Source organism: Petaurus breviceps, unplaced genomic scaffold (assembly GCF_028583685.1).
Source record: "Petaurus breviceps papuanus isolate PSGF00001 unplaced genomic scaffold, PetGlider_PUasm1.0 90822, whole genome shotgun sequence".
Taxonomy (NCBI): domain Eukaryota; kingdom Metazoa; phylum Chordata; class Mammalia; order Diprotodontia; family Petauridae; genus Petaurus; species Petaurus breviceps.
The window spans coordinates 13795953-13823568 of NW_027187351.1; the positions used below are offsets into that span (position 1 = coordinate 13795953).

General features: G+C 33.2%; 1 protein-coding gene across 3 annotated transcripts in view; it reads right to left on the minus strand.

Moving 5' to 3' along the window:
• The window catches only part of KHDRBS2 (KH RNA binding domain containing, signal transduction associated 2), an 890357-nt gene that overhangs the window by 799123 nt on the left and 63618 nt on the right, over nt 1-27616 (minus strand). The window contains exon 2 of one of the 3 annotated variants that reach the window (XM_069070694.1): nt 24320-24430. The exons of the other annotated variants lie outside the window; for them this stretch is intronic. Within the exon in view, the coding sequence (XP_068926795.1) occupies nt 24320-24383 (64 nt within the window). The 5' untranslated portion in view covers nt 24384-24430. The remainder of the gene's footprint in view (nt 1-24319; nt 24431-27616) is intronic. 3 annotated transcript variants of the gene reach the window in all.

Consider the following 27616-nt stretch of genomic DNA (forward strand, 5'->3'; position numbering starts at 1 on the left):
TCTTTCTTTCTTTCTTTCTTTCTTTCTTTCTTTCTTTCTTTCTTTCTGCCATTTATTGCCCTTCTTAATGGTCTTTATTCATTAGCCTCTTTTCAAATTGTTTTGTGTATTTATTTTTAACAATTTTTTTCTTTCTAAATTTTGAATTCCAGTGATTCTCCCTCACTTCCACCCTTCCCCAACCTATTGATAAGGCACACAACATATCAATTATACATGTGAAATCATGTAAAACATATATCCATATAGCCATATTTAAAAAAAAAGAAGAAAGCAAGAAAATTATACTTCAACTTGCACTCAGAGTTCCTCAGTTTAATCTGGGGAGTGAGTAGCACTTTTTTTTTTACCCGTGAATCCTTTGGAATTATCTTGGATAATTGTGCTGATCAGAGCAGCCAATGCTTTTAAAATTTATGATTAATACAAGATTGCAATTATTGTGGGTAATATTCTCTCAGTTCTTTTCATTTCACTCTTAATTCATATAGGTCTTCCCATGTTTTCTTATAATACAACAATATTCCATCACAATCAAATTCCACAACTTGTTAAGCCATTACAAAACTGAGTATTCTTTAAATACTAAATTCTTTGCTACCACAAAAAAGAGCTACTATAAATATCTTTTGTGTATGTAGGTCCTTTACCTTTTTCTTTAGTTCCTTTGAGGTACAGATGTAATAATGGTATTTCTGGATAAAAAAATGATATGCATAGTTTTACAGCCCTTTGGTAATAGCTCCAAATCATCCTCTAGAAAGTTTGGAATACTTCACAGCTCCACCAAAAATTTATTACTGCATTTATTTTTTCTCATCCCCTCCAGCATTTATAATTCCTGATAGACATGAGGTGATAATTTAAGAGTTGTTTTAATACTCCTTTCTTTAATTAATACTGTTAGAACATTTTTTTCATATAACCATAGATAGGATTTCTTGTTCTGAAAACTGACAGTTTATGACCATTTATTATGACCAGTTATCAACTGGGGAATGGCTCTTCTTTTTATCAATTTGATTCTTTGCCCTATACATTTGAGAAATGCAGCCTTTATTACAGAAAATTGTTGTAAAGATTTTTATTTTACTTCATTGTCTATGCTACCTCTTAGCAACGTGTAGTTTCCCTAATTATCTCTATGAATTAGGTGTATTTTTGCTTTTTCTTTGTCTGATACCATGATTGCTACCTCTGCCTTTTTGTATCAACTGAAGTACAACAGATTTTGCTCCAGCCTTTTATTTTAACTCTGTGTGTGTCTTTCTCTTTGAAGTGTATCTCTTGTAAACAACATATTGCTGGGTTGTGGTATCTAAAGAATTCTGCTATCTGCTTTGATTTTATGGGTGAAGACATCCTATTTACATTCACAGTTAAGATTACTGTTTATTTCCCTCCATCCAATTTTTCATCGATTTATCCTTCTCTCTCTCTCTCTCTCTCTCTCTCTCTCTCTCTCTCTCTCTCTCTCTCTCTCTCTCTCTCTCTCTCTCTTTCTCTCCCTCATTCTTTTCTTGTCTCTTTCTCTTCCCCCAGTCCTCAAAAGTCTGTTTTGCTTTTGATTACTGCCTCTCTTAATCCATTCTTTCTTTTCATCATCCTCCCTTATCTCTCTTATCCCATTCCTTTTCTATATCCTTATTCAGTAAGATAAATCCCTATACCCAAATGACTGTGTATATACATTCTTCTCCTTGAACCAATACAATGCAAGTGAGGATCATGCATTACCTACCAATCTTCTTTTTCCTCTATTGCAAAAGGTGTCTTTTATGTGAGAAAAATTTCCCCATTCTGCTTCTTCCTTACCCCTTCTCTCACTACATCCCACTTTCTCACCCCTACATTTTTTCATGGTAAATATAATACCAGAAAAATGTCTACTATACTAATATTTCCTTAAGTGTGAGATGGTTTTCTTTGTAAGAGTTTTTAATATTATAATTCTATAGTCTTTACACTTCCCAAAATCTTATACTCAATTAAATTTTGTGAAAATACAATAAATACAAATAAAGTAAAATACAACATTCAACTATTGTGGGATTATTTTAAAACTAATAGCCTTTGACAAATTCTACAAAATTGCTCTTCTAAGAAAAATGTCCCAAGTGGATAATGTTAATGAAAAATGTTAAGAATGTTAAGATCCAATAACTGGTAGTATAGATCACTAGTCCTGGAGTCAGGAGGACCAGATTTCAAATCTCACCTCAGAAACGTGACACTTATTAGCTGTGTAACCTTGGGCAAGTCATTTAACTACAATTGCCTTGCCTTGCCCCCTCCAAAAAAATAAATTCTTCTTTCTTATTTAGCTGATGCAAGAAAAAAATGATGATTCAGCAATATTGACTTCCTTAATGTCCTTCACACAAAATTCTATTGCTTGTTTGCCTTGACTTTGTATTTACTGCCCCAAATACCTAAAATGTTTTCCTGACCTTTGATATTAGCATCTCTGACTTCTTTAAAAACCCACCCAAATGGCATGTTCTTCATGATATGTTTCTCAGGCCCTACAATTGCTAATGCTTTTCTCTCCTAGATAGCCTGGTATCTGCTTTGCATTTAGCATGTTGATATCTATGCACTGATGAGCCTGTTGAGTTCCCCACTGACCTGTAAGGTTCTGGAAGGAAGGGGGTGTTTTCAATGTTTCTTTCTAATCTCAGAGCTTAGCATGTTATGTATTTGGCTGATTAAATAAGTCAATCCCCCCCCCCCCCAAAAAAAATTTCCTCTATGTGTTCTAGAACCAAAAAACATAATTCAATTATGTTCAAATGCATAACTAGAGAATTTAGAAATAAACAATAAAAAGCAGAATGTATGAAAAAAAACTTCTTTGATTTTTAAAAACTGTTTTCTAGATGTCTAATCAAATTGTGCCATCATTTCTTACCAAAACAGCTTTATATTGAGGCAAATGGCTTTTCTTATTTTCTTGCAAAAAGAACGATGACTATTTTCTTTTTAAATCGGGGCAAAAAGAGCCAGAGCCCTGAACAATTAATTCTAAGGAAATAGATAGTAAGAATTAAAGAGAAGGTCCACAAAGAGGATGCTACAGCTGCTGCATGCTGGGGTGGGAGGGACATTATGCAGTGATTTAGGCAACCAAAACCCAGTAATCCATGTAAGTTCCATACAGAAAGAGCATCACAAAAAGCTTTGGGAAGAGGAATTATTATTTCCATTTAAAGATGAAGAAACCAAGAAGTTAAATGATTTGACCAGAATCACACATTTAATAAATATATGAAGTAGACTTTGAAGTACATTCTTCCAGACTCTTATTTACCCCCACGAAAAAATGATCAAGGCAACTGTCAGCATAGTGCAAGAGTCTTACAAGCAGAAATTCACTTCTATGCCTTGGAAGTATAAAGCCATCCTACAATACTCTGCTACATACCCTGTTTCTAGTTCATAAATATTCAATATTATAGTGTCATTTCTTATGTTAAAAGAACTTTCAGAACTTACAGCTATCTCCTATTCTAAACTAAGTGATTTAAATAACTTTTAGAGAGGCAGAGCCAAGATGTCAGAGAAAAGGCAGGAAATTGGCAGAGCTCCCCTCAATTTCCCTCAGAAAAACTAAATAACAACTCAAAACAAATTCTGGAGCAACAGAATCCACAAAAGCACCGAGAGAAACCATTTTCCAGCGTAAGATAACTTACAAGGTCTGCAAGAAAGGTTTGTGGGAGGCTGTTACTCAAAAATAGATGATCAGTTAAGGCCCTGGGTTCCTGGCTCATGAGGCCAGCTGCTAGTCCCAGAGAACCTGGCACAGAAAGCCAGTGAGCAGCCTCCTTGGCCACAGAGTAAGAAGTTTCGAGCAGTATCCCTTGTATCATAGGTAAAGAGTTCAAATTTAAAAATCACACAATAGGCTGGAAAAATGAGCAAAAAAAAAAGTAAAATCCCTGACCATGGGGTCTACTGTGTTGACAGGGAAGATCACAGCACATACTGAGAAGAGGACAACAACACAAAATGCCTACATACAAAATCTCAAAAAGAAATATGAATTGGTCTCAGACCCAAAAAGTCCTCCTTCAAGAAAGGATGTGAAAAATAAAACAAGAGAGGTGGAAGAAAATTTGGGAAAAAAGATATGAATTATGCAAGAGTATCATAAAAAAAGAGATAAAACAGCATGGAAAAAGAAGCACCAAAGATGGAAAAAGAAAACAACTTCTTATAAGGTAGAATTTGTCAAGTGGAAGAGATTCAAAATCCATTTGAAAAGGAGGTACAAAAATCAACTTAAGAAAATCATTCCTTAAAAATTACAATTGAGCAAGTAAAAGCTAATGACTCTATGAGACATCAAGAATCAAACAAAATCAAAAGAATGAAAAAGAAGTAAACTTAAAATGAATCACTGGAAAAAACAATGGACTTGGAAAATAGATCCAGAAGAGATAATTTTTTGAAATATTAGACTACCTGAAAGCCATGATAAAAAAAGAACCTGGAGAGCATATTTTAAGAAATTCTCAAGGAAAACTGCCCTGATAACCTAGAACCAAAAGCTAAAATAGTCATTGAAAGAATCCACCAATCACCTCCTGAAAGAGATCCCAAAATGAAAGCTCCAGGAACATTGTAGTCAAATTCCAGAACTCTCAGGTCAAGAAGAAAATACTGCAAGTAGCCAGAGAGGAGAAAAAAAAGTCAAATATCAAGAAGCCACAGTCAGGATTGCACAGGATTTAGAAGCTTCTGTTTAAAGGATAGGAGGTCTTGGAATATGATATTCTGCTTGGATTACAGTCAAGAATGAACTACTCAGCAAAACTGGGTGTAATCTTTCAGGGGGAATATGAATATTCAATGAAATAGAAGACTTTCAAACATTATTGGCGAAAAGACCAGAGGTAAACAGAAATTCCAATTTTTAAATATCGGACTCAAGAGAAACATACAAAGGGAAACAGAAAAGAAAAAAAAATTCAATAGGGTTAAATTTTTTACATCCATAAATTGTAAGAGAAGACTTATAACACTTATGAAATGTATCTCTATTAGAGCAGTTATAAAGAGTATACAAAGACAGAGAGGTGACTTTGGTGACATGAAATAAAAGAATAAGGGATGAGAAAAAGGATTGTACTGGGAGAAGATAGAAGAGAGAGGCAGGATATAGTAGATTATATTGCATGAAGAAGTGAGAAAGACCTATTATACTGGATGGAAAGAAGATAGGGGAGTGAGCATTGCTTCAACCTTACTCTCATTGGATTTAGCTCCAAGAGTAAATAAGATAAACAGTTGGGTATAGAAATCCATATTACCCAAAAAGGATGTAGGAGGGGAGGGGGGCATGAACAGGGGAGCACTGATAGAGGGGAGGGCAGATTGAGTGAGAGGGTGGTGAGAACCAAAACACTGGTGAGTAGGTCAGAAAATTCCAAACTCTCTAGATTTAGAAATTATATACCTCTGAAGAAATTTTAATGCATATTGTTGTGTTTAAAAAGGTCAAGATATATTATTTCTGGGTAATTTAACAATTTTCTTGATAATATCAGGTCATTTTAATGAAACAGATAGTTATTTGGCCTCATCTTTCTTAGACCAAAAACAATCACCACAGTGAGATCAAGGCTTATATACAAATTAAGACTAAGATGTCACCTATCAGATTGGCTAATATTGTCAAAAAAGGAAAATGAGAAATGTTGGAGAAGATATGAAAATTAGAATACTAATGCATTGTTGGTGGAGTTATGCACTGATCCAAACATTCTGGATAGCAAGTTGAAACTGTGAAAAAAGGGACATAAAAACATGTCTGCCCTATGATCCAGCAAAGCTACTACTAGGTTTGTATTCCAAAGAGATTATAAATAAAGAGAAAAGGACCCACATGTACAAAAAAATATTTATAGCAGCTCTTTTTGTGTTGGTAAAGAATTGGAAATTGAAGGGATACCCATCAATTAGTGAATGGTTGAACAAGTTGTTATGTATGAATGTAATGGAATATTATTTTGTTATAAGAAATGATAAGTAGGTGGATTTCAGAAAATTCTGGAAAGACTTACATAAACTCATGCTGAGTGAAGTGAGCAGAATGAAAACACCATACACAGTAACAACAACATCGTGCAATGACCAACTATGAATGATTTAACTTTTCTCAGCAATGCAGTTATCTAAGACAATTACAAAGAACTCATGATGGAATATACTATCAACATCCAGAGGGAAAAATGATGGAGTCTCAATGTAGATGGAAGAATACTATTTTAACTTTATTTTTTCATGGTTTTTCCCTTTTCTGATTCTTCTCTCACAATATTACTAGCATGTAAATATGTCTTACATGATTACAAATATGTAATATACATAAAATTTCTTACTGTTTTAGGAAGGGGAAAGAGAGAGGAGAAGAATTTAGATCTCATTTCTTAAAAAAGTATTCAAAACTGGCTTTATGGAAAAAAATAAAATACAATATAAAAATTCACATGTAACTTAGTGGTGACCTAAAACAGATGATTTTCTAATCATCTGATTTTAGGTCCCCCCCCAAAAAAAATCAGAAAAAAAGTTGTCACATTATCTTCACCATATGATTTCACTCTATAGTTGTTCATCTTTAGTTTGAGCTTCCTGTTTATACATACATTAAGTGAAGCTGTTAAAAAGATATGGGATATGAATATTACTTTTCAAAATTTAGTTTTAAATTTCAATTGCTTTTCTAAGTGTGATTTTTCAGGTCTTAGATATCCATAGAAATAAAGGTTTAAATCTGCTACATAAAGTACTAAATGACATTTTGGATTCATTTGTGACCAGACACTTCTCAATAGAATTCGTGACATAGTGATTTATTTGTAGACCTTGAGAATCTCATTGCAAGGCATGTCAAGGCTGTCTGTTTTAAACAGGGAATATAAAAATCCATAAGAAGTGCATAGAAAAAATTTACTGTGTTGTAAAAGATAATAGAACCTCTAAAACGATAGAGTAATATGAAGATGGCAGTAAGGCAGTGCATATTCACTATTATGAGCAGGGAAATCTACATGTATATTTTTTTTCTTAGAATTAAAAAAAATTAAAAAGTTCTAAATTCTCTCCCTCTATTTCACCCCTCCCCAACCCATTGAGAAGGCAAGCAATATCATATCAAATATACATATGAAATCATGTAAAATATAATTACGTATTAGCCATTATGATTAAAAAAACAAGGAAAATAAAAAGTGAAAAATTATACTCTATTTGCATTCATAGTTCAGTTCTCTCTCTCTGGAGATGTATAGCATTTTTTCATGGTGACTCTAGAATTATCTTGGATCATTGTATTAATGACTGTAGCTAAGTCTTTTACAGTTGATCTTCAATTCAATATTCCTTTTACTGTGTACAATGTTCTCTTGGCTCTCCTCACTTCACTCAGCATCAATTCAGAGAGATCTTCCCAGGTTTTTTTTTTTTTTCTGAAATCACTCTACATGTTATGTCTTATAACACAATACTTTCCACTACAATCCTATATCAGAACTTGTTCAGCCTTTCCCCAATTCATGCACATTCCCTCAATATCCAAAAGTCCAGAGAGTGAGAGTCAAATTAATCAGGGACGGAGTATGGGGACCTTTAAAATGTCAATCTGGGCTAAAGGGTCACAAATCAGTTTAGAGGTTTCTTCAAATTGGAAAGGTAGTGGTGGAAGAGGTAGAGAAGTCTAGAACAGGAAGCTCTGCATTTATATTCCCATGACTGACACACAGGCACTCACAAAATATCTGTTGAATGAAACTGATTATACAGATGTTCTTGTTAATATAATATTACAGTTATCATGGCTGCAAATTATAAATATTGTAGATCTATCACCATTTTCTCAGTTAGAATAGCTTCCACTGACACTGGAAATAATTGACATTTGTTTTGTTGATTCTGAAAACACTTGAGGATCTGATCACAACCCAGATTCTTCCCTCTGAGTTGTCTTGTAAGTATAGGAGTAAGATTGCCATATAGACAGTAAGTAACAGAGCCATAAGTGAACCAACATCCTCTTACTATAGAGTCAGTTACCATGACACTACATTACACGAGCTCTTGGGCAGAGTAGCACTCCAAATAATCACAGCTATATATTCCCTCTTTTTTTTTAACTCAACTTTCCCATTCCCCTTCCACTTCCAGTTACTTCAGGTTAGAGGTAGCTTACAATAGAAGGTCCTAATGGCAATTTTTATCTCTAATTAATACTTGTAATACATGTCAAGTCCAAAATTGAGGGACAAATTCAAGTTACTCTGCTAAAGTGGAATCTGGCTACATTTAACATTGCTTGAAAGAAGAAAGGTATAGGTTGGAACTTGAAAATAATTTGATATAGAAAAATCTTCCATATGCATTTCCTTAATAGGCTTAAATCTATGACTAGGGGAGCCCCTAGTCATACTCTTTGGGAGATTGTGAGTCACATAGGGGTCATTTTTTTTTAGGTCAAATGATAACACAAATGTTCTTATTGGCAAATCAAGTGCTACATTTCAGATTTTATATCTGACATTTTCTTCTCTACAAAATCCATAGTGGGTGGCATATCTACATGATTTATATTATGCATAGAATTAATTCACCAAGATTAATACAAATAATTAAGTAATGCAAGAGGAGAAATATCTTATACTCCTTTTTCATGAGGAAGTTGATTTGTAAAACTTTTCTAACCCACCTAACATGAAATACTTGTGAAACAAAACTTATTGACAATCATTCAACCTTGAAACATCAAGATGAATCAAAATATGGGCAAAAACAAGTGAAAACAAATCTGTCCTGTTAGCATTTTAAAGAGATTTTAGGTACATTATTTTTCCCCATGTGACATTTGGTAGATTGATTGCCTCTTCCCACTGGACATTTATAGTTTATAAATTGCTTTTAGATGCAAGTTAAAAGTTTGCTTTCTTTTCACTTGGCTGTTCTCAGAAGTCATTTGTTTTCTGATTAAGACTAACATGAAGGTTGGAGAAAGGATCAGATTGTCATTAATTTGAGCTTAAAAAGACAGAACTTTAGAGAAGCTAATCATCTTTATCTATCTACCATAATTCATATTGAAAAGACTTGCAAGAACAAAAAGGCACTAATGTAGTCTTTTAAAAATTACAGTGGCAAAACCATTCCAAAAAATTTAAGAAAATACAAATCATTGGGGCAGCTAGGTGGTGCAGTGAATAGAGCACCGGCCCTGAAGTCAGCAGGACCTGAGTTCAAATCTGGCCTGAGACACTTAACACAAAACTAGCCATGTGACCTTGGGCAAGTCACTTAATCCCAACTGCCCTCCAAAAAGCAAAAAAAAAAAAAATTCAAATCATCTTTATCTCAATGTTTCTCCCTTTCCACAAATATGAGAAAAAAATGGGAATATGCCATATATGATAAATGCAAATGCCTGATAGGATAAAAAAGACAATGTAAATTGGAAAAAAAAATCAATCAGTTATAAACTTTTGGAGAAAAGCAGTTTTGTGAAATTCAGGAAGGTATAATGACTCCAAACTTTTCTAGTTGCCCAGTATCCCTGTATTATCAACTACTGTTATCAACCTGAGTGTTACTGACCATTGGACAGCTAAAAGAGAGGCTCCTATAAGGTATTGTTGAGTTTGTTGGAGAGCTCATTGCTCAGGTTAACTAAACACAATGAACCCTATTTTCTGATACTATATTGCCTACCTCAGAGTCATTGACCTGTTTATTAGTTTATGCTTTGAACATGATTTAGCCAGAGATCTTGCTGCTACATATTCTGACAACTAGACTAATGTGAAAACCTTTTTCTCATCCTTTCTGGCATATGTGTGTCCCTGAGTCACAGGTGATCTACCTCTTACGAATCTTACTTTTAACACAGAAGGACAGACAGGCAGCACACATATGTGCACACACACACAGAGCCAATCTCTCCATATAAAGTCAGTTTGTCCTTTTGGTAAAACCAACTATCAGGCACAATGCTGGGTAGCGTTTGATGACAGCATTTTAGTTTATTATTTTAAATTAGATTTTATTGTATTATTTATAATAATTTATTTATTATGTATTTATTATTATTAATAATAAGTATTATTAATAATAATAAATATTATTTATTAGTTTATTCCTACGGAAAAAATAAGAATTTAGACTAATTCTCTAAGATCCTCCATAGCTCCAAACCTGTAATCCCAGAAAAAGTCAAGCATGGCAAATTAAAATGACCAAATTCATATCTATATCTATATATCTTCTTTTATTTAAAGATACTTGAAAAGAGTTGATTCACAGATATTTTAAGCACCTGCTGGACACCAATTTTTTTTGTTTGTCTGTTTTTCCAGAAAGAGTCTTACAATATTAAACCAGTGTGGCAGATAGGAGAGCTGAAGTTCAAGAATGGAAATGCATTAAATATAGGTGTACTGTCAGCAGACTGCACTCTCATTTCTACATAGGCTAGAAATGGAACTAGCTATCATATTTGGTCAGAGGACAATTGCTAGTGTTTGTTAGCACTTAATGGTTCTGTGAGGATAGAGAAGGTATATAACAGGAAAGATTTTTTCTTTTATTTTCCCTCTGTACTTGGTCAGCACGGTTACAGTGCCCTGATGTCCCCATGCGGTTTCTGTTATTATTTTTATTCTGGGTTTATTAATGAGCCTTGTTACTCCACTGCCTGCTGTCAGACATTAGGAAGGATTCTCCTATAGGTGTGTCCCTTATTTAGTTGATAGGACAAGCAATTCTAAGGGGACATATTTGAAGATCACCACATTCAGCCTGTGATGATTTCATTTCAGGTTTAGCAAATTCCATGTATCTGTTACCATTTTCTGAGAATATTACCTTTCCAAAAAGGCAAAACCCTAGTGAGTCAGTCAGTCATTCAATATGAATTTATTGGAGGGGCGGCTAGATGGCACAGTGAGTAAAAGCACCAGCCCCTGAGTCAGGAGGACCCGAGTTTGGTTCTGGCCTCAGACACCTAACAATCATACAAAAAAACTAGCCATGTAACCTTTTGCAAGTTACTTAACCCCAATTGCCCTCCAAAAGGCAAAAAAAAAAAAATGCATTTATTGGACTTCTATTATGTTCTAGGCACTCTGCTCAATACTGGGTATTAAAAGAGAATAAAGGCCCTATCACAATGAAAAAATAATCACAAATCCATAACTTTTTTTTCTGATTTTCTTATATTAAAATGACCTAAATTATTTTAACTTGAGAATTTCAAGAATTCCCTTTAAGATACTTTTATACGCATTAGTTTGCTGGACAATTAGAGCTAAGGATCGCTGGTCAGTAGGCAAGTTTGTGGCATTTCAAAGGTTGTATTCACATAACTAAAGAGAATAGCCTGGAGAAATGTCCCTGTAAGTTGCATTAGTGACCCAAAGTTTGATTTTTATAAAAGTTAAGGTGTTCAATTTCTTCCTTCCACTGTGACTCACACAAACTTGTCCTAATATGAGGGTAACCACAAGATGGCACTATTATCAGGCTTGTTTGGAATGACCTCAACTGAAAAGGATTAAAAAAGTGCCATGTCATGGTTAGGAAGGATTTTTAATATCTAACTGGTTTGAAAAAGAAAAAAAAAACCAAATAATCAGCTCTGAATTTTATGTGGAATAGAGGAAAATATGTAAAATAAATGATTAATTGGGAGGACATACACATCAGAAAATCAGTCGTTAAAAGTAGATTAATAAGTCCTGCAAAGATTAACCTTCAATAAAATCTGTTAAAACAAAAATATTGATAACTATGTACCTAATCAAACTCTTCAAAGAACATATTAGCTGAGGTGTAAAATTCAACTAAGACAATATTATGAGGACTTGTCAAACCAGAAAAATTAAGAGGTGAAGAATTAGAGTTTATAGTGAAAATCAAAATTTCATTCCCAATAAGAAATAAAGGAAGAAGCTACAGGGAGATAAAGAAGTAAGAAAAACACACACAGAGGATAAGAACCTTATAAATAAAGCTCATCTTCTTTTCCCCTTTAAAATCCACATTCAGTTTCAAGGCTTAATTTGTTTTTAATGTTTTGACTAAATCACGCACAAGAGAAAATGTTATTTTCACATTCTTAAGAAAAGACCTTAACTATATTTCTGTAAGACATTAAATTTTGAGAGACTGAATCAATTTGGAGACTTGAAATACAAAAGTTTTCAATTTCACAATGATAACTAAACAGACCACAAATTCTCTTAGATAATAGAAGATGAGACTAGGGTCATTTAATTAGAATTTTAAAACTTAAGACTTGTTTTCAATATCACATCCTAGTATTATAAACAGGATGAATTTCATGGAGGCCTAGAATAAAACTTTAATGCTACCTAAGGATGGAACTCATTCTATATTGATATGAATTCCTGGCATTCAAACCCTCTATACTACAGGGCTATCTCTATTTCCCAGCCTATTCTCATATTATAATTTTTCATGGAATTAATATTCTAAACACAATTGACTATTTGTCATTTTCATTAACTTCTGTGCCATTCCCTTTATGTGCTTTTAGAATGTCATCCCTATCTTTGATAAATTCTTGCCCATTCTTTAAAAAAAATCCCCTCAAAACTACCTTCTTGATGAGATTTGCTCCAATATATTGTACTTAATGATGTTCCCTCTTGAACTTTCCATAATGCTTCTTCATTGTTTTAATATGTGAATACCATACCTTGCAATTATCTGTGTTGGTGTCCCTTCTTTGACTATAAAAATGCATGTATATTGGGATTGTATTGTGTCTGAATTTTGTTATCTCTCAGAACACAAGTATCCTCATGTACTGAAAATGCTTAATGTTAGTTAAGTTGAACTTTAGTTCTTGACTTAAAAATAAAATAGTAAGAATTTATTATATATAAATAAAATGGGTAGGTATAATAAGGGATAGAAAATGAGTAAGATATATTTTTTTTTACTTATGGATCTTAGAGTCTAATTAAAGAGATAATTGTATATACCTAAGAAATCTTAATTGACAAGATTAGTAGAACAGATCACATAAGGAAGAATCAAAATCAATAAAACTCAATAGTTCAGCATTCAGAACACCCTAGAATGTAGTCCTTGATGGGAAAAACAGTTTGTTTGATAAGAACGGCTCAGAAACCTTTAAGGCATAGTATAACAAATAGATTTAAAGAGCTTTTTATATAATATCCCCAAATAAATTGAAAAAGCTTATGTAAACTATATATAAAAAGCTCAGGAGTTTAAAAATAAAGAAGCATGAAAAAAATGATCTTCTATAACTAAGATTATAAAGATAATTCTTAAACAAGGGATAGAATATGGCATTAAAGAGAATGAAAAATTTTCACCTGAACAAAATTAATAAAAAGAGAAACTGCCAATTGGATCACTGAAATATCTGTGATAAATTCAGTTGTCAGAATATATAAGGAAGTAATACAAATGTGAAAACTAAGAGCCATTTCCCAATAGATGTAACCAAAGGAGGTGAACAGTTAAAAGATCAATTGCAAATGATAAAAAATCATTGCTATAAATATTTGATGATAAATTTCAACTTAAAAAAAAACACCTGAGCTTTCACTTCAAACTCACTGAATTGGCAAAAATAACTAAATACAGAAAATTATTGTTGGAATAACAACAGGAAGATAGAAGGATGAATGCAGCCTTGATGGAGTTTTGACTCTTCAAGAACTACTCTAAAAAACAATTTAAATTTATGCAAGAAAACTCACTAAACTATTTACACTATTTAGCTCACAGATCCAACTAGTAGTCATATGTTCCGAGGTGTTCCAAGTCAGAAAAGAGATTGAATATTTAACAAAATATTAAATTTTTGCAAAAGCACTTCTTTGTGGGAACAAGAATTAAGAAAAGAAGTGTGTGCCCATCAGTTAGGGAATTTCTAAATAAAGTTTGTTGTGTGAATCTACTATAAGAAATTATTACACAATAAAAATGATAAATGTGATTAATTCAGGGGAATATGGGGAGACCTATATTAACTGATGCAAAATGAATCAAGTAGAATTAAGAAAGCAATATGCAAGAAAATAATGATCAGTCAAAATGCCAATCTATCAACAAGCATTTATTAAGTATCTACTGTATGCCAAGCAATTTGATAAGTATGGGGGATATAAAGAAAGGCAAATGCCTTCTAGGATTTCCCAAGCTAATCGGGGGAGGCAACACGCAAAGAATTACGTATAAACCAGTTAAATACATGATAAATAGGAAATAATAGAGAGAAGGCTTAGAATTAAGATAAATTGGAAAACACTTCCTGGAGAAGCTAGGATTTTATCTAGGAAGAAGCAGTGTAGAGGAAGATCATTTTATCCCTGAGGGACAGTAAGTGAAAATGCTTGGAGCCAAGAGTTGGAATGACTTGTTTGAGGAACACGGAAGAGGCCAGAGTCACTGAATTGAAATTTATGATAAGTTAATAATAAGATAAGGTAGCTAGATGTTGCAGTGGATAGATGATGGGCCTGTACTCAGAAACATTCATATTTGTGACTTCAAATCTGGCCTCAAACACTTACTAGCTGTGTGACTTTGGACAAGTCACTTAGCCATGTTTGCCTCAATTGCTCATCTGTAATATGAGATGGAGAAGGAAATGACAAACCACTCCAATATGTTTGCCAAGAAAACCATATATAGGATCATGAAGAATTGGATATGACTGAAAAAGCACAACAATAACAAAATGAAAGAAGAGTAAAAACAGTAGTGGAAAGGGCTAATTTATCAATAGTTTTTATTACAAAACAGAAATAAATAAAAACAATAAAACAAAGATAAATGCTCTGCAACTGTGACAGATAAGAGGTAAAACAATTCACTTCCTTTCTTTTCTTAGAGAAATGCTGGACTGTTTACAGAATGACAAATACACACACACACATATATATGCTTACATATATATGTCTCTGTACACATATGCATATACGTACATATATGTGTGTTCAGACTGGTCACTAATATTCTGTATTACTATCTTTCTATTTTATAATTTCACTGAACAGTTTTTCTCCATCAGGGGGTGGGTCAGTGGAAGTACTATATCTAGAAACTACAGCAATATAAAAGCAAAAGGTATCAATAAAAAATTAATTAAATAGTTTAAAACTATTTCAAAATATAGCTAGCAATACAGAGTACTATACAATGCAATAAATTAATAATGCAGAGATTCAGTTCAAGAATGAGAGTTTTTACTTAAGGCTAGAGTAGTTAGTGAAGATTAAAACATATTTAATCTTCAAGGTGAACTTTGAAGCATGGAAAAGTTTTAAATAGGCATAAAATGGCAGAAAGTATATTACAGGAAGGTTGGTGGAAAATACAATGAGAAATGTGTTGAAAGATTATATTATCAGGTTAGAAAAGAAGGTCAGTACCAGATTATAGAGGCCTTGAACACCAGACTAAGAAGTTTGCAGGCAATGAGGATCTGTTGATGATTGTTTAGAAGGATAATGTCATAAAAATATCAAGATTAACTAAATTTAATCTGTTAATGGTGCTCAAGGGAAAAAAATATTGTAATGTAAACTTCCTAAGAGACAAACAGCAGAATGAGTAAAATGATAACAGTATAAAATTTGATGATGGAAGTAGGAATTAAATACTATGGACAAATCAAAGATTCTAAATATATTATAAGGGACAAACAACTCAGTTCAACCAAAAAAAAAAACCCTTTTATTAAGGCTACTGTATGAAAAGAAATCTTCTAGGGACTAGAATAAATCAATTCTTAAATAAGACACAGTACATGACTTCTGGGACAGTATAACATAGAAGTACATCTTACCAGACAGTAACATACAAATAAGAGAATAAGGGACTAAAGTTAAATGAGCCTAAAAATACATTTAAAATAATGAATGAAATAATAGTAATAAAATATAAAGGAAGGATAAATTCAATCCAATTCACATATATTATATAGATACTATATCTAAGTCTAATATCAACAGATTCTAGAAGGTGCTTCAAAGTCTAGTTAGACAAACCACCTCATGATATATATGAGGAAATTGAGGGCCAGAGAAATTGTGTCAAGTCCATCCTATAGGTACTACATTTCAGAGACAACATTTGAACATAGTTCCTTTAACCTCAGAATCAATATTCAATATCCTGTACTACTAAGCTAATTCCTTCAAGAAATTGTTATTAGTAAAATCAAGAACCATTGTCACCTATACAATGCCAGACTATTGATTAGTATGTGGATAGGGTAGCAAATTCAATTAAATGCTACTTCAGAAACAAGTATGTCATTTCCTATTCTATTATTGTAAATTATAAAATACCAACTGTATTCAGTATTTTGTTAGAATGAAGAAAAATCAGAAACACATGTACCTCTGTGTTTTCTTCATAAAACTAGTTTCAGAGGTCCTTAGGTATTTGCTTCCTTGGGAGGGGGGTGTTGTTCAGGAGAAAGGGTGTCTTATAACTGCAATTTATATTTGTCCTACTTATTAGGCTTATTGATTATAATTGTCTATGTCCCTTATGAACTTCATTAGGAAGCTGGATGATAAATACTGTTGATAACTAGAAGTTTAAGAGCACTGACTGTCCAGGTGTTCTTTTGCTATTAAGTTAATTGAATCACAGAAATCTCTAAATTGGTGGTAAGGTATTGTGTTTATACCTTAAGAAAATTACTCTGGAATTAAAACACCAGGATATATCACTGGAGAGGGCTGGTACTTCCAATTTGTGATGGGGTGATGATCTCACCATTCTTGTTTAAAGGTTTATTTGAAAGGAAAACACCTGCACAAATAATGTGGCTGGAGCTGCCAGGCAGGTGTGTCATTGCCAGTGCAGAATGCTATCCATCCCATGGATAAGTACTGTGTTGACACAGCTAATCCCTAAGTATTTAAGCAGTGATTGTACAGTCAGTAGCCAGTCTGCTCCTGGACTACACAATATTTTTAAAGTTCACATATCTGGATTTATTATTTTCCACTTTTAGAAGAGACTAGAACAGGGGTTCTTAACATTTTGTGTGCATATCAGGGACTTCTTTGGTAGTCTAGAGAAGCCTATGAACAACTAAGAACAATGTTTTTAAATACTGGAAAAAAAGTTAGTTTTCAAGTAATGTTAATAAAAAGAAGATAAATGTTTATGAACTCCCTGAAAGTTATTATTGATGGGCACATGAAGTCCCAGGTTAACTATTCTTTATCCCAATTTTGTTGTTATTGTTATTGCTGTTTTACAATTTTCTTTTGGAAGCTAAAGAAAACTTTTGACTAATTATTTTAAATAGAAAACATCGATGCCTTCCCAAATTTCCTCTTTAAGACACCTATTAATATTTTAAAGATGTAATTGATTTATGAAAACATGCTTCCCAAATATCTAAAATGTTTCTTATAGAAAGAACAAACTATTTTAAAAAGTACCACCTGAATGTCTAATTTAACATGCAGTAAGGACAATGTTTAAGTTAAACATTTCATTCTAGTTAATGAATTGTTTATCTTGATAGATTTGAATTCAAATTAGTAAAACTATGAAGCCACACTCATTTTGCCACTTAAATTCAAATGCACGTCTTTATCTTCTTATTTCTCCCTATGCATTTGCTCACTGAAGGATATGCATATGCAGAAAGCATTTACTCTATGTGTTTATTTGTGATAAAGTAAAATAAATGGCATTACTAGTGTTAATGTACCTTAAAAGACACTAATCTGTCTTGATTGCCTTCTGATGGATTCTTTATGGTGCAACATTAAAAATATTTCTCATAAACATTAATATATCATTTTTCATAATAATGAATTGATTCACGCTTGACTAGATTAATATGTTTTGAAATTGCCTGCCTTTCTAATGTGCCCAGTTGCTGTGTTCAATAAGGAAGGTATTAAATCATGGTTACACTAACATTTTTAGTCTTGAAACTAAAGATTTGTTAAAATAAATGGTTCTATGAAGGAAGAGAAGCTTTGTTTTCCCTCATACATACATTTTCATATTTTTGTCACTATTTCAACAATCATGGGGGTTTCATAATACAACATTTAAACACTGGAAAATGAAAGTAAATAATTTGTTTTTTCTTCCATTTGTAATTGTGAATAAACATTTTTTTTAACATCCTTTCCACCACCACGATTGGATAGAATGGGTAGGCACAAGACAAAGACAGAAAGCAAAGGGACGTACTTTCTTCATACTAGATCATCTCCCTTTCCAAAATAGCAATTCTATCTTCACTCCTTTTACAAAAACTATGTTGATTGTATAATCATTCCCCTACAATACAATCTTGCTCTCCTCTCTCTCCATTCCATTTAATTGAATCATCTACATTTACATCTCTTTTTTTCACCTTCATTGTAGTCTTTCTATTAAGTATTGAGGGTTTGAGATATATAAGAATTATAGAATATCAGAACTGGAAGGACTTTAAAATTTATAGTGCACCCCCCTTGTTTAATACTAGTGAGTTAAAGGCCAAGTAAGTTGAAAAAAAGTCATTCTTATTCATACCATTAGTGACAGAAACACAGTTTCACACCTGTCTCATTCTTAATCCAATGTTTGTCCCTTAAATCCAAGTTTAGTAATGGCAGAATTAAAGATTTCAAGCTGGAAGCAGGTTTACAGGCAATCTACTTAATCCCTTCATTTTATACATGAAGAAAGCCAGGCCTAGAGAGTTCAAATAATTTACTCATGAGGTAGTAAGTAGTGTGTGTTTGTGTGTGTGTGTGTGTGTGTGTGTGTGTGTGTGTTTGTCCATGTTGTAGTTGGGGGAAGAAGATTCAAATTCAGGTCATTGAACTAGAAATCCAACAACCTTTTTACTGTATCATTCAAGTTTTTTTTTTTTTTAATGCTCTACTCAAGTCATTGAAAGTGAAGTGTGAATTTTTCACTCTTATGTATATTTTAAGCTTTTCATGCTGGACATGAAACCATCTGCATCTCAGCTATATGAATAGCAAAAGCTACTTCCTAAAAATATCATTCAAAGAAAGACAATCCATAGTATCATAGAAGTTATTCTGATAGGAAAAATGAAACTGGAGTTCAGGGCACTTTTCCCCAATGAACTTGTGAAGTAATAACATACATGAGTTGACCAGATAATACCAGCATGATAGGCCAAAGCACATGCATAATAGAGCCTCACCTAAATGCAGAGGAAGAGAAATACCAAGGGTTTTTGAGTCAAAGAATTTTAGATTTTTTACAGGTGGAAGAAATTCTCTATTGCTAATCTTTTTCTATTTAGCTGTCAGCTACACATAGTATGTGCCATGGCCTGTGTATAGTTCCCTCCCTGCTTTTCAGTTGGAAGAAGAGAAGTCCATTGTGAGCACATGGAGAGGAAAGACATTTTTTTTTCTTCTTAAATCTCCTTTTCCTGGGGAATTTTTTTTCTCACCAAGGAGATAAAGGAAAAAGGAAGTTGCACAAGATATGAGACAGTATTGAGAGTAATGAGTAGTAGATACCAGATCACAGAAGGGACAATTTCAAGCTGAGTCTCCAATGCTGACAGTATTAAGGTTTCATTGCCTTCATTCCAGCCACAGAAGGCAATCTGATGATCTCCAAACAGATGTAAATGTTTTATAAGCAAAATTTCTTATTATTTATCTTAGCTGCAAAGGCACCACATCTAGACCTTGCTATAATGCCATCAGAAGTATTTTTGGTAAAGACTGCTTAGGGGCAACTAGGTGGCGCAGTGAATAGAGCACTGTCTGTGGAGTCAGGAGGACCTAAGTTCAAATCCATCCTCAGACACTTAACACTTACTAGCCATGTGACCTTGGGCAAGTCTAGCAAAAAAAAAAAGTAGTTAAACTAGTTCAGAGTTGAAAGGAAATGAAATTACACATTAAAAAAGATGATTGAAATAAGCTCTATTGATTTTTAAAAATCATTCAGATGTAATGAAATATTCCAGTGCTGGTCCTTACATAGTTCTTTTTGACAGACTGTTTACTGAATAACTGGTTCTTTTATCAGTCAATCAGTCAACAAAAATGTAATAAGGACTTACTATGGGCCAGGCCATCTGCTAAGTATTGAGAATATAAATCCAAGAAAAACTAAATACAGTTTCTGCTCTCAAATAGCTTTTATTCTAATGCAAGAAGACACTACATAAAGGGGAAACTGAAGGTGAGTAACTGGATCTTTTTTTTCCCCCCTTTTGAAGGGTGGAATCTAGGGCAATTAGGTTTAAGTGACTTGCCCAAGGTCACATAGCTAATAAGTGTGATCAAGTGTCTGAGGCTGGATTTGAGCTCAGCCTCTCCTGACTCCAGGGACAGTGCTCTATGCACTGTGCCACCTAGCTGCCCCCACAACTAGATCTCTTGATATAAGTGAACCTCCAAGTTTCCAAGTTTTGAAATTGTGTGTGAATAGACCAATAAGAGAAAGGAAATTTTTCCATTTGAAGTCTTCATGACTAATACTCGCATGCAAAATGTTCAGAGTAGATAGAAAATTTTAGGTACAAACAGATGAGGGAATTGAAGCTGAAGCAAGTTAATCAACTTGTCCAAAGTCATACTTGTAGGCTCACTAGATTTGGTGTTAGAAATGAGCTTAGAGGTTAATATGTCTAAACACTTTATTTTTTACATAATGAAACTGATGACCAAAAAATTCAAATCACTTTTTTTCAGATCACTTTTTCAAGGTTATAAAACTATGGTATAGAGTTAGGATTCCCATTCAAGTGATTCAATGATCTGTTGTGTCAGAGGCACAATTAGAGCCAACCCCTCTGACTTCAGTTCAGCATTTTCACAATTACACCATATGTACCTTCTCCTTGAAAGTTAAAGGGCTAAGAAGAAGGGATTGAGAAAGAGGGAAATTAAAACTGACTCACATAAAATACTGTAATAGGTTCATAAGTTAATAGGTCAAGAGCTTGGAAGGTATAAGGGATCCAAAAATATAAATGATATAGTCCCTGTCTTCAAGGAGATTATGAACTACTAGAAAGCTCTGTCCAAGTTCCATTACACCACATGGATTCAAAAGCTAAATGGATATAAAGAAAATTAAAGCTGTGCTTTATAGAATTAGAGCACAGCTGGGTGGGAAACACTGCCAAAAATTGCATTCTAAAATCAAAGAAAGGTCATTCTACTTTAAGAAAATATTTCTCTTCTAAGTATTAAAATAGGCAGTATTAAAAAAATAAGTTCACCTGATTAAATTAGGAACATCAATATTTTTTAAAAATATTTTTCAAAAATAATCTATATATTTGTAGAATGTTCACTAGATTGCCAATTGAAAAATTTTCCATTCACTTTAGACCTGACACAGCTCCAGAACCAAATATTCATCAATGTGGGACTAATAATGCTGCCTCCCTTATGATCTGTTTCTGTTTTATGTTTGGAAGTGAAAGATGACCTCATATTTCTGACATATTTTCAGTGATAAATGGTGCAAGAAATGCTGATGATTTTTTTTCTTTACATGGTTTCACATTAACCTTGGCTTCTGTTCCTGCTCTTTTGCATTTTCCCTTAGCTTCCTAAAACTTATTATCTGCCCAGCCAGCAATGGCCTACCATGCCAATTCCCCTCAATCTGCCCAAGTATTAACACATGACCCTTCTCTCTTCCTGAAGTATCATTGAAGATGGTACCTATAGCCGTCTACTATCCTCTCATTGAATTATTCAACACACTCTATTTTTGTCCTGATTCTTTCAGAAAGGAATGCACTAACATCCATAATACATTTTCTATTATGTGAGGTTTTGTTTTTCCCCCCAAGTTCTTAGTTTCATGGCTAAAATTTATTAGTGTAGCTAATAAGAAACAGAGAGACAGAAAGAGACACACAGAGACAGAGAGAATCATTCAATATAACATGAACTTTATAACGTTAACACTTTTTTTTCTTAATGTGTAACATTTAGACTTGTGACATGAAGAAATGAACTACCTTGAAAGTTTTTTTTTCTGGTTATCATAACAAACTTAGGTCAGGAGAAGATATCCATGGATCATAGACCTAGAGCTGATTAGCTAGAACAATCCCCTTATTTTACAGATGAGAAAGTTGAAACTCAGTAAGGTTAAGTGACCTACCCAAGTTCACAGAAGTAGCAAAAAGAATTAGAAGAAAATGAAGTTTTGTGTACAAAGGTGCAGTCCTGCCTCTGACACACAATACCTATGAGATGATGAGTTAATAACTTTACATCTCAGTGTTCTAGGTAACAGAGGAACTCTCCATTTGCATTGGCAGAAGGGCTTTCCACACTTACAACTCTCCACACAAATAAAATTACAAGACCCAATAAAAAAAATAAAAAAGAACCAGGGTTGGAAACCATGTTTTCTAACTTCAAATACTGTGCTTTTTTCTACAATCACTTCATCCAAGGAATTAAGCATTAACCTCAACCTAGAATGTTCTCATGAAATTATAATTAATGAGAAACAAAAATAAGCTACAGATACTGTCTTCTTACTAAGAAACAATGATGCTATTTAATAGTATCAGATACACAGAAACACCAATTTATTTAATAACTTTTAAAGTGAAACCTCAGCTATCCAGAACTCTAGGGCAAGGATTATTTTAAGAGAGCTGAATTATTCAGATAGTTAAAATTTACCAGTTTAAACTACAGTGTTTAAAAAAAAATAACCATGTTAGATGAAAAATCACATATATATGTATATGTACATACATAGATGTACATATACATATGTGTGCACACATGCATGTATATACACACATATATATATGCACTCACACACATATACATATACATACAGTACTTATATAGATATATGTGTTATATATACAACTCTGTTTAATAAAATGTTACTGTGAATATTACATCCTTTTTATTAACAACTATACAGCAATTTCTATAGGGTTCTATGAGGTATGCAAGATTGGTCATCACTGTGTTTAATGATTGCACTTGGTTGTCGCTTCTGAATTCTTATATATCCATATAACTTCTCTTTTCCTCTCTTGCTTTTGGACAGTCATTTTATTTCATTTTATTTTATTTTTTGTTTCTATTACTATTTTTGCTTCTAGCTACCCCTATTCCCTCTTATAATTTATTGCTTTTGATTTGCCATGGGGTAGGAAAATAGCTAAGCTTGTGTGTAAATTAAGGGTAAACAGGTTCTTAATTGATAATAAGATACTTTCTTATGAGTAAAACACACTTGTTTTCATAAACTCTGAAAATTATTATATTCTCATTTTTTTTGCCTAGATTCTAATTCTTATCTATGTTCTACATAGGTTATGATGCTAGACTGATGAGTTCTGGGCAGGCAAAGCATTTACATATGCATAATTGTTTCCTTTGAGGAATCTGATCAAAACCACAATAATTTACATATATAAAATGTGGAAAACATTTTACTTTTGGGGGAATTTTTTACCTACTTCCTAATTCTCAGTTATGTTCTGTGTAGCTTAAGATGCCACACAGATGGTTTCTAAATAGGTGAGGTATTTACATTTGTAAAATAGTTTCCTTGAAGGAATTTGATTAAAACTACAGATTTTTTTTTATCAGTCCAGGAGATAAGTGAATATAATAAATAATATCATTAAGTCTCCAAAGGTATTGATACTTTAATTTCCCAATCTAAACATGTTGTGGGAAATTTGATAATTTACAGCCTTGACCTTGATCCACTTTACATTTTGAAGCATCAGCATTGCAAATTTTCCAGTTCATGGACTGAGCCTTTGCAATTGGAGGGAAGGAGGGGATTGAATTGGGTTGGGGATTGAAAGAATGGGACACCGAAAACAAGACACCCTAAGGTACTCCAAAAATAAACCATTGTGCTGTTGCTGTTGTTTTGTTTTGTTTGTTTAGTTTAGTTTTAAATAAGAATCTTTTGTAATGAATTTTTTAGGAAAAATTACTATAGGTCCTTTCCCAAATGAATCACTAGACTTGGGTTTTCTAGCTAATGGTAATTTAGCTGTCTCCTTTGAGGGATTTCCCAATAACAAAAGGAAAGAGAGAAGAGGCAGTAAGGAGGGAAGAAAGATAACAGATTTCTTTCTTTACTATTTTGGAAGGTTTCCTTAAAAGTCTAAACTGATGTCAAGGTCACCAGTTTGAGAAGCAGTCCTAGAAGATTTCACTGAATAATCGCACAGATATATCAGAAGCCTTAGGAAAGCTATCAATTGTGGTTATGGGGCAATGAGAGGGTGGAGAATAAAAATGCTCACCACTTCTGGAAGTCAACATTGTTCCATCATTGCTCTGTCTTGCACCAAGAAGAGCAGTTGGCATAATATCTTGGTCATGAGTAAAGACTTAAACCAGAGCTTCATAAGTACCTGAAACACAAATGGTAACGATACTAAAAATAGAAACTTAATGACTTCTAGTAAATGTGATTTAGAGAACTAATGAAGTAACAAATTAAGGGAAGTGAGACAAAGGAGAAATTATAAATGATAATGGATCTAAAATATAGTAATAAAATATTTCTGAAATAGAAAATACATAAAGCAAGACTAGGAAAGTGATTTTCTTTTACATAGGAAAAAGAAAACAAGAAGAAACAATGGCATAAGTTAAAAATATGAATTCAGAAGGAGTTTTATATGGTGAAAGGGACAATATATTTAGAGACAATATCTAGGCCTTGAATGATAAAATACTATATTTATGACCCTGAAAGGTATTTACAATCTCTGAGGCTTCATTTCTTTACCTATGAATTGGGGACAAAAATTCTATGTAATTTCTTTGGACATATCAATGAATGTATTTATAAAATTAAGCGGGAATTAGGTGATTCAGTGAATGGAGCACTGTGCCAGAGTCAGGAAGATCTGAGTTCAAATATGGCCTGAGAAACTTACTAACTGTGTGACCCTAGACAAGACACAACCTCTAGCTTAAACTATAGTAGACAAAAATGTTAAAACACTAAAGCATCTTTGCCAACAAAACCCCATGGATAGTATTAATAGGCTATGGTCCATGAGGTTACAAAGAGTCAGACACAAGTGAATGACTAAACAATAACTACAAATTTATTAACTTTAAAGTGATATATACTTGTTAGTTATGATTATGTTTACTTAATGTTTGTAAGTTCTTCTATTACTATTATAGCACTTTAAGCTTCCTCTGAATAAAAATGTGAAGAAATATTTAATAAATATTTACTATGTGTTAGGCATAGTGCTAAGTAGTTTATACAAATTATCTCATTATAATGGCTCAGAATGACCTTATATGATAGATGCAATTATTACACTTATTTTACATTTGAAGAAAATGAGGCTAACTGAGACTTGTCCAATGTCACGTTTCTAGGAAGTGTCCCAGGCTAGATTTGAACTCAGGTTTTCCCAGCTCCAAGTCCAGCATTGTTTCCACTGATGCATCTAACTTAATTAGTCAATAACCATTTATTAAATTCCTAGTGGGAACCTGGCCACTTGGTAAGCACTGGGGATAGAAAGAAAAGATAGCCCGTGCCTTTGAGGAGTTCCCAATGAAATGAAATAAACAAGACATAATTATCTACAGTCAGTTTACACACAGGATAAGTAGAATATAATCAATAGAGGTAAGGCATTAGCATTGAGTGATTACAGTTTCCCATAGAAAATGGGATTTTATCTGGTTCCTGAAGAAGCCAGAGAAACCTAAAGGAAATATTTTTCCCTAAGAGTATAGTTGTATTTAAAAAAATGGCTCCCAATAATTTTCCCCCTGAAGTACTTAATGTAAGGACTGTTATATTCCCAATTAAATTCTTTTTTTGTATTTTAATTTTTTAAAAAATCCCAAGAAATGTCCCAATAATTACTGTCTTAAAAAGTGGAAGGGCAAGTTATCTTTTTAAAAAAAGTAATGGAAAAGGCAAAGGAAATGGGAACATCTTCAAAGCCTTAAAAGAAAGGCAGAAGAAATCAATTCTCCAATTTTTAAAATAGAAGAACAAAGCACCTCAATGTGTTCATCCAACCGACTGATTGACGCCCAAGCTTGACTTTTAGATCAAAGAGCCCAGAACCTGCCTCAGCTTCTTCATATATTATCACAATGTGGCCTCCCTATTAACTCCTGGTGATCTTTAAATTAGAGAAGGATTTAGAAAGTATTATGTCAGAGGGTGGGGATCTTGTTCTGAGAATGTTGTATAGAAATATATTTTTAAAATTGTCTTTCTGAGGGATAAAACATTGAGGTAGTAGAGAAAAGGGTCATGAAGCCTGAAGGACATATGCAGTCACATCACTCACAAAGTCCCTTGTCCCTTTATTCAGATATATTTCTCAAACTCTGAAAAAGAAATCTTAAGTAATAGTAGTAAAAAAGTGCATAATAACAAAGACTTAAAGCAAATGGAGAATTCGAGTTTCAGAGGACTAGCCTAGGGAAAACATAAATATTGATTCAGTTTAGCAAATGTGTTAGTTCAAATTATGTTGTAGATTTTGATTGAAAAACATCCAGTAGAAATGAGGTTTAGAAATGGTACATGCACAGGGTCATAACAAAAGTAAAGAAACAAAGGTTTTTCTCTATTTTGCTAAAACTTAGATGAGGCCTGTCATGTATTGCCTATGATCAGCAACTATATCACAGTAAGAATTCTCCCCACCAAGTCCCAACCTCACATAAATGTATCCTCCTTCTAGGGTAAGGTTGCTCACAGATAGGACACCCCTGATACTAATGATCATCTTCCCAACGTGATTCAGGTTTCAACAGTATAGAAAACATGTTTGTCAAATGTACAGGTTAATCAATGACCACAACCCAAGTGAACTTCCCTATTTGTCCTTGCCCAAGGTATTTAAATTCCTAGTTGTAGTTCTGCAATAAGTACTTTTTAAAAGTAACAACTTAGTAATGCAAAGGAATAATTTTTTTAAAAGCCGGTTAGTTAGTATTTATGTGACAAGCACTGTGTAAGCTCTAGGGATTCAAATCGAATAAAGGCAGTGCATGTTCTCTAGGAGGGCATTTTAATTGAAGGAAAGAATATATATTTGAAATTTATCATATATTAGATTTCAACTTTAATACAAATGTCAAGGCAGATAACTTTAAGATGCAATAGGTCATCTTTCATTTTATTGGAAAGATTGCATTTGGTGACTTACAATTTATCCAAGTGGTATAAGCATTCCATCAAGTCACCACAACAGCCACTTAGAATAAGGTCTATGCAACCCTGAGGGAGTTGGAAAGGGAAGGTAGAAGAGTTTGTCACTAAAGACCAATATACATTAAGATTACTGTTCCCTCTGGAATGGTCTAGGACAATTCACTTCTTCTAATACATCATGCTAATCTCAGAATTATGAAAATAATTAGTAAAAAAAGATTTAGGGTAAAATTTGGAGTGAAAGGCAATATGGAATAGTGTATATAGATCTGGCCTTAGAACAAGAAAGACTTGGGTTTAAATCCTACCTCTCCCATATACTCACAATGTGACCCTGAGCATGTCACTTAATTTCTCAGTGCTTCAGACAACTCTCTAAAACTTTTAA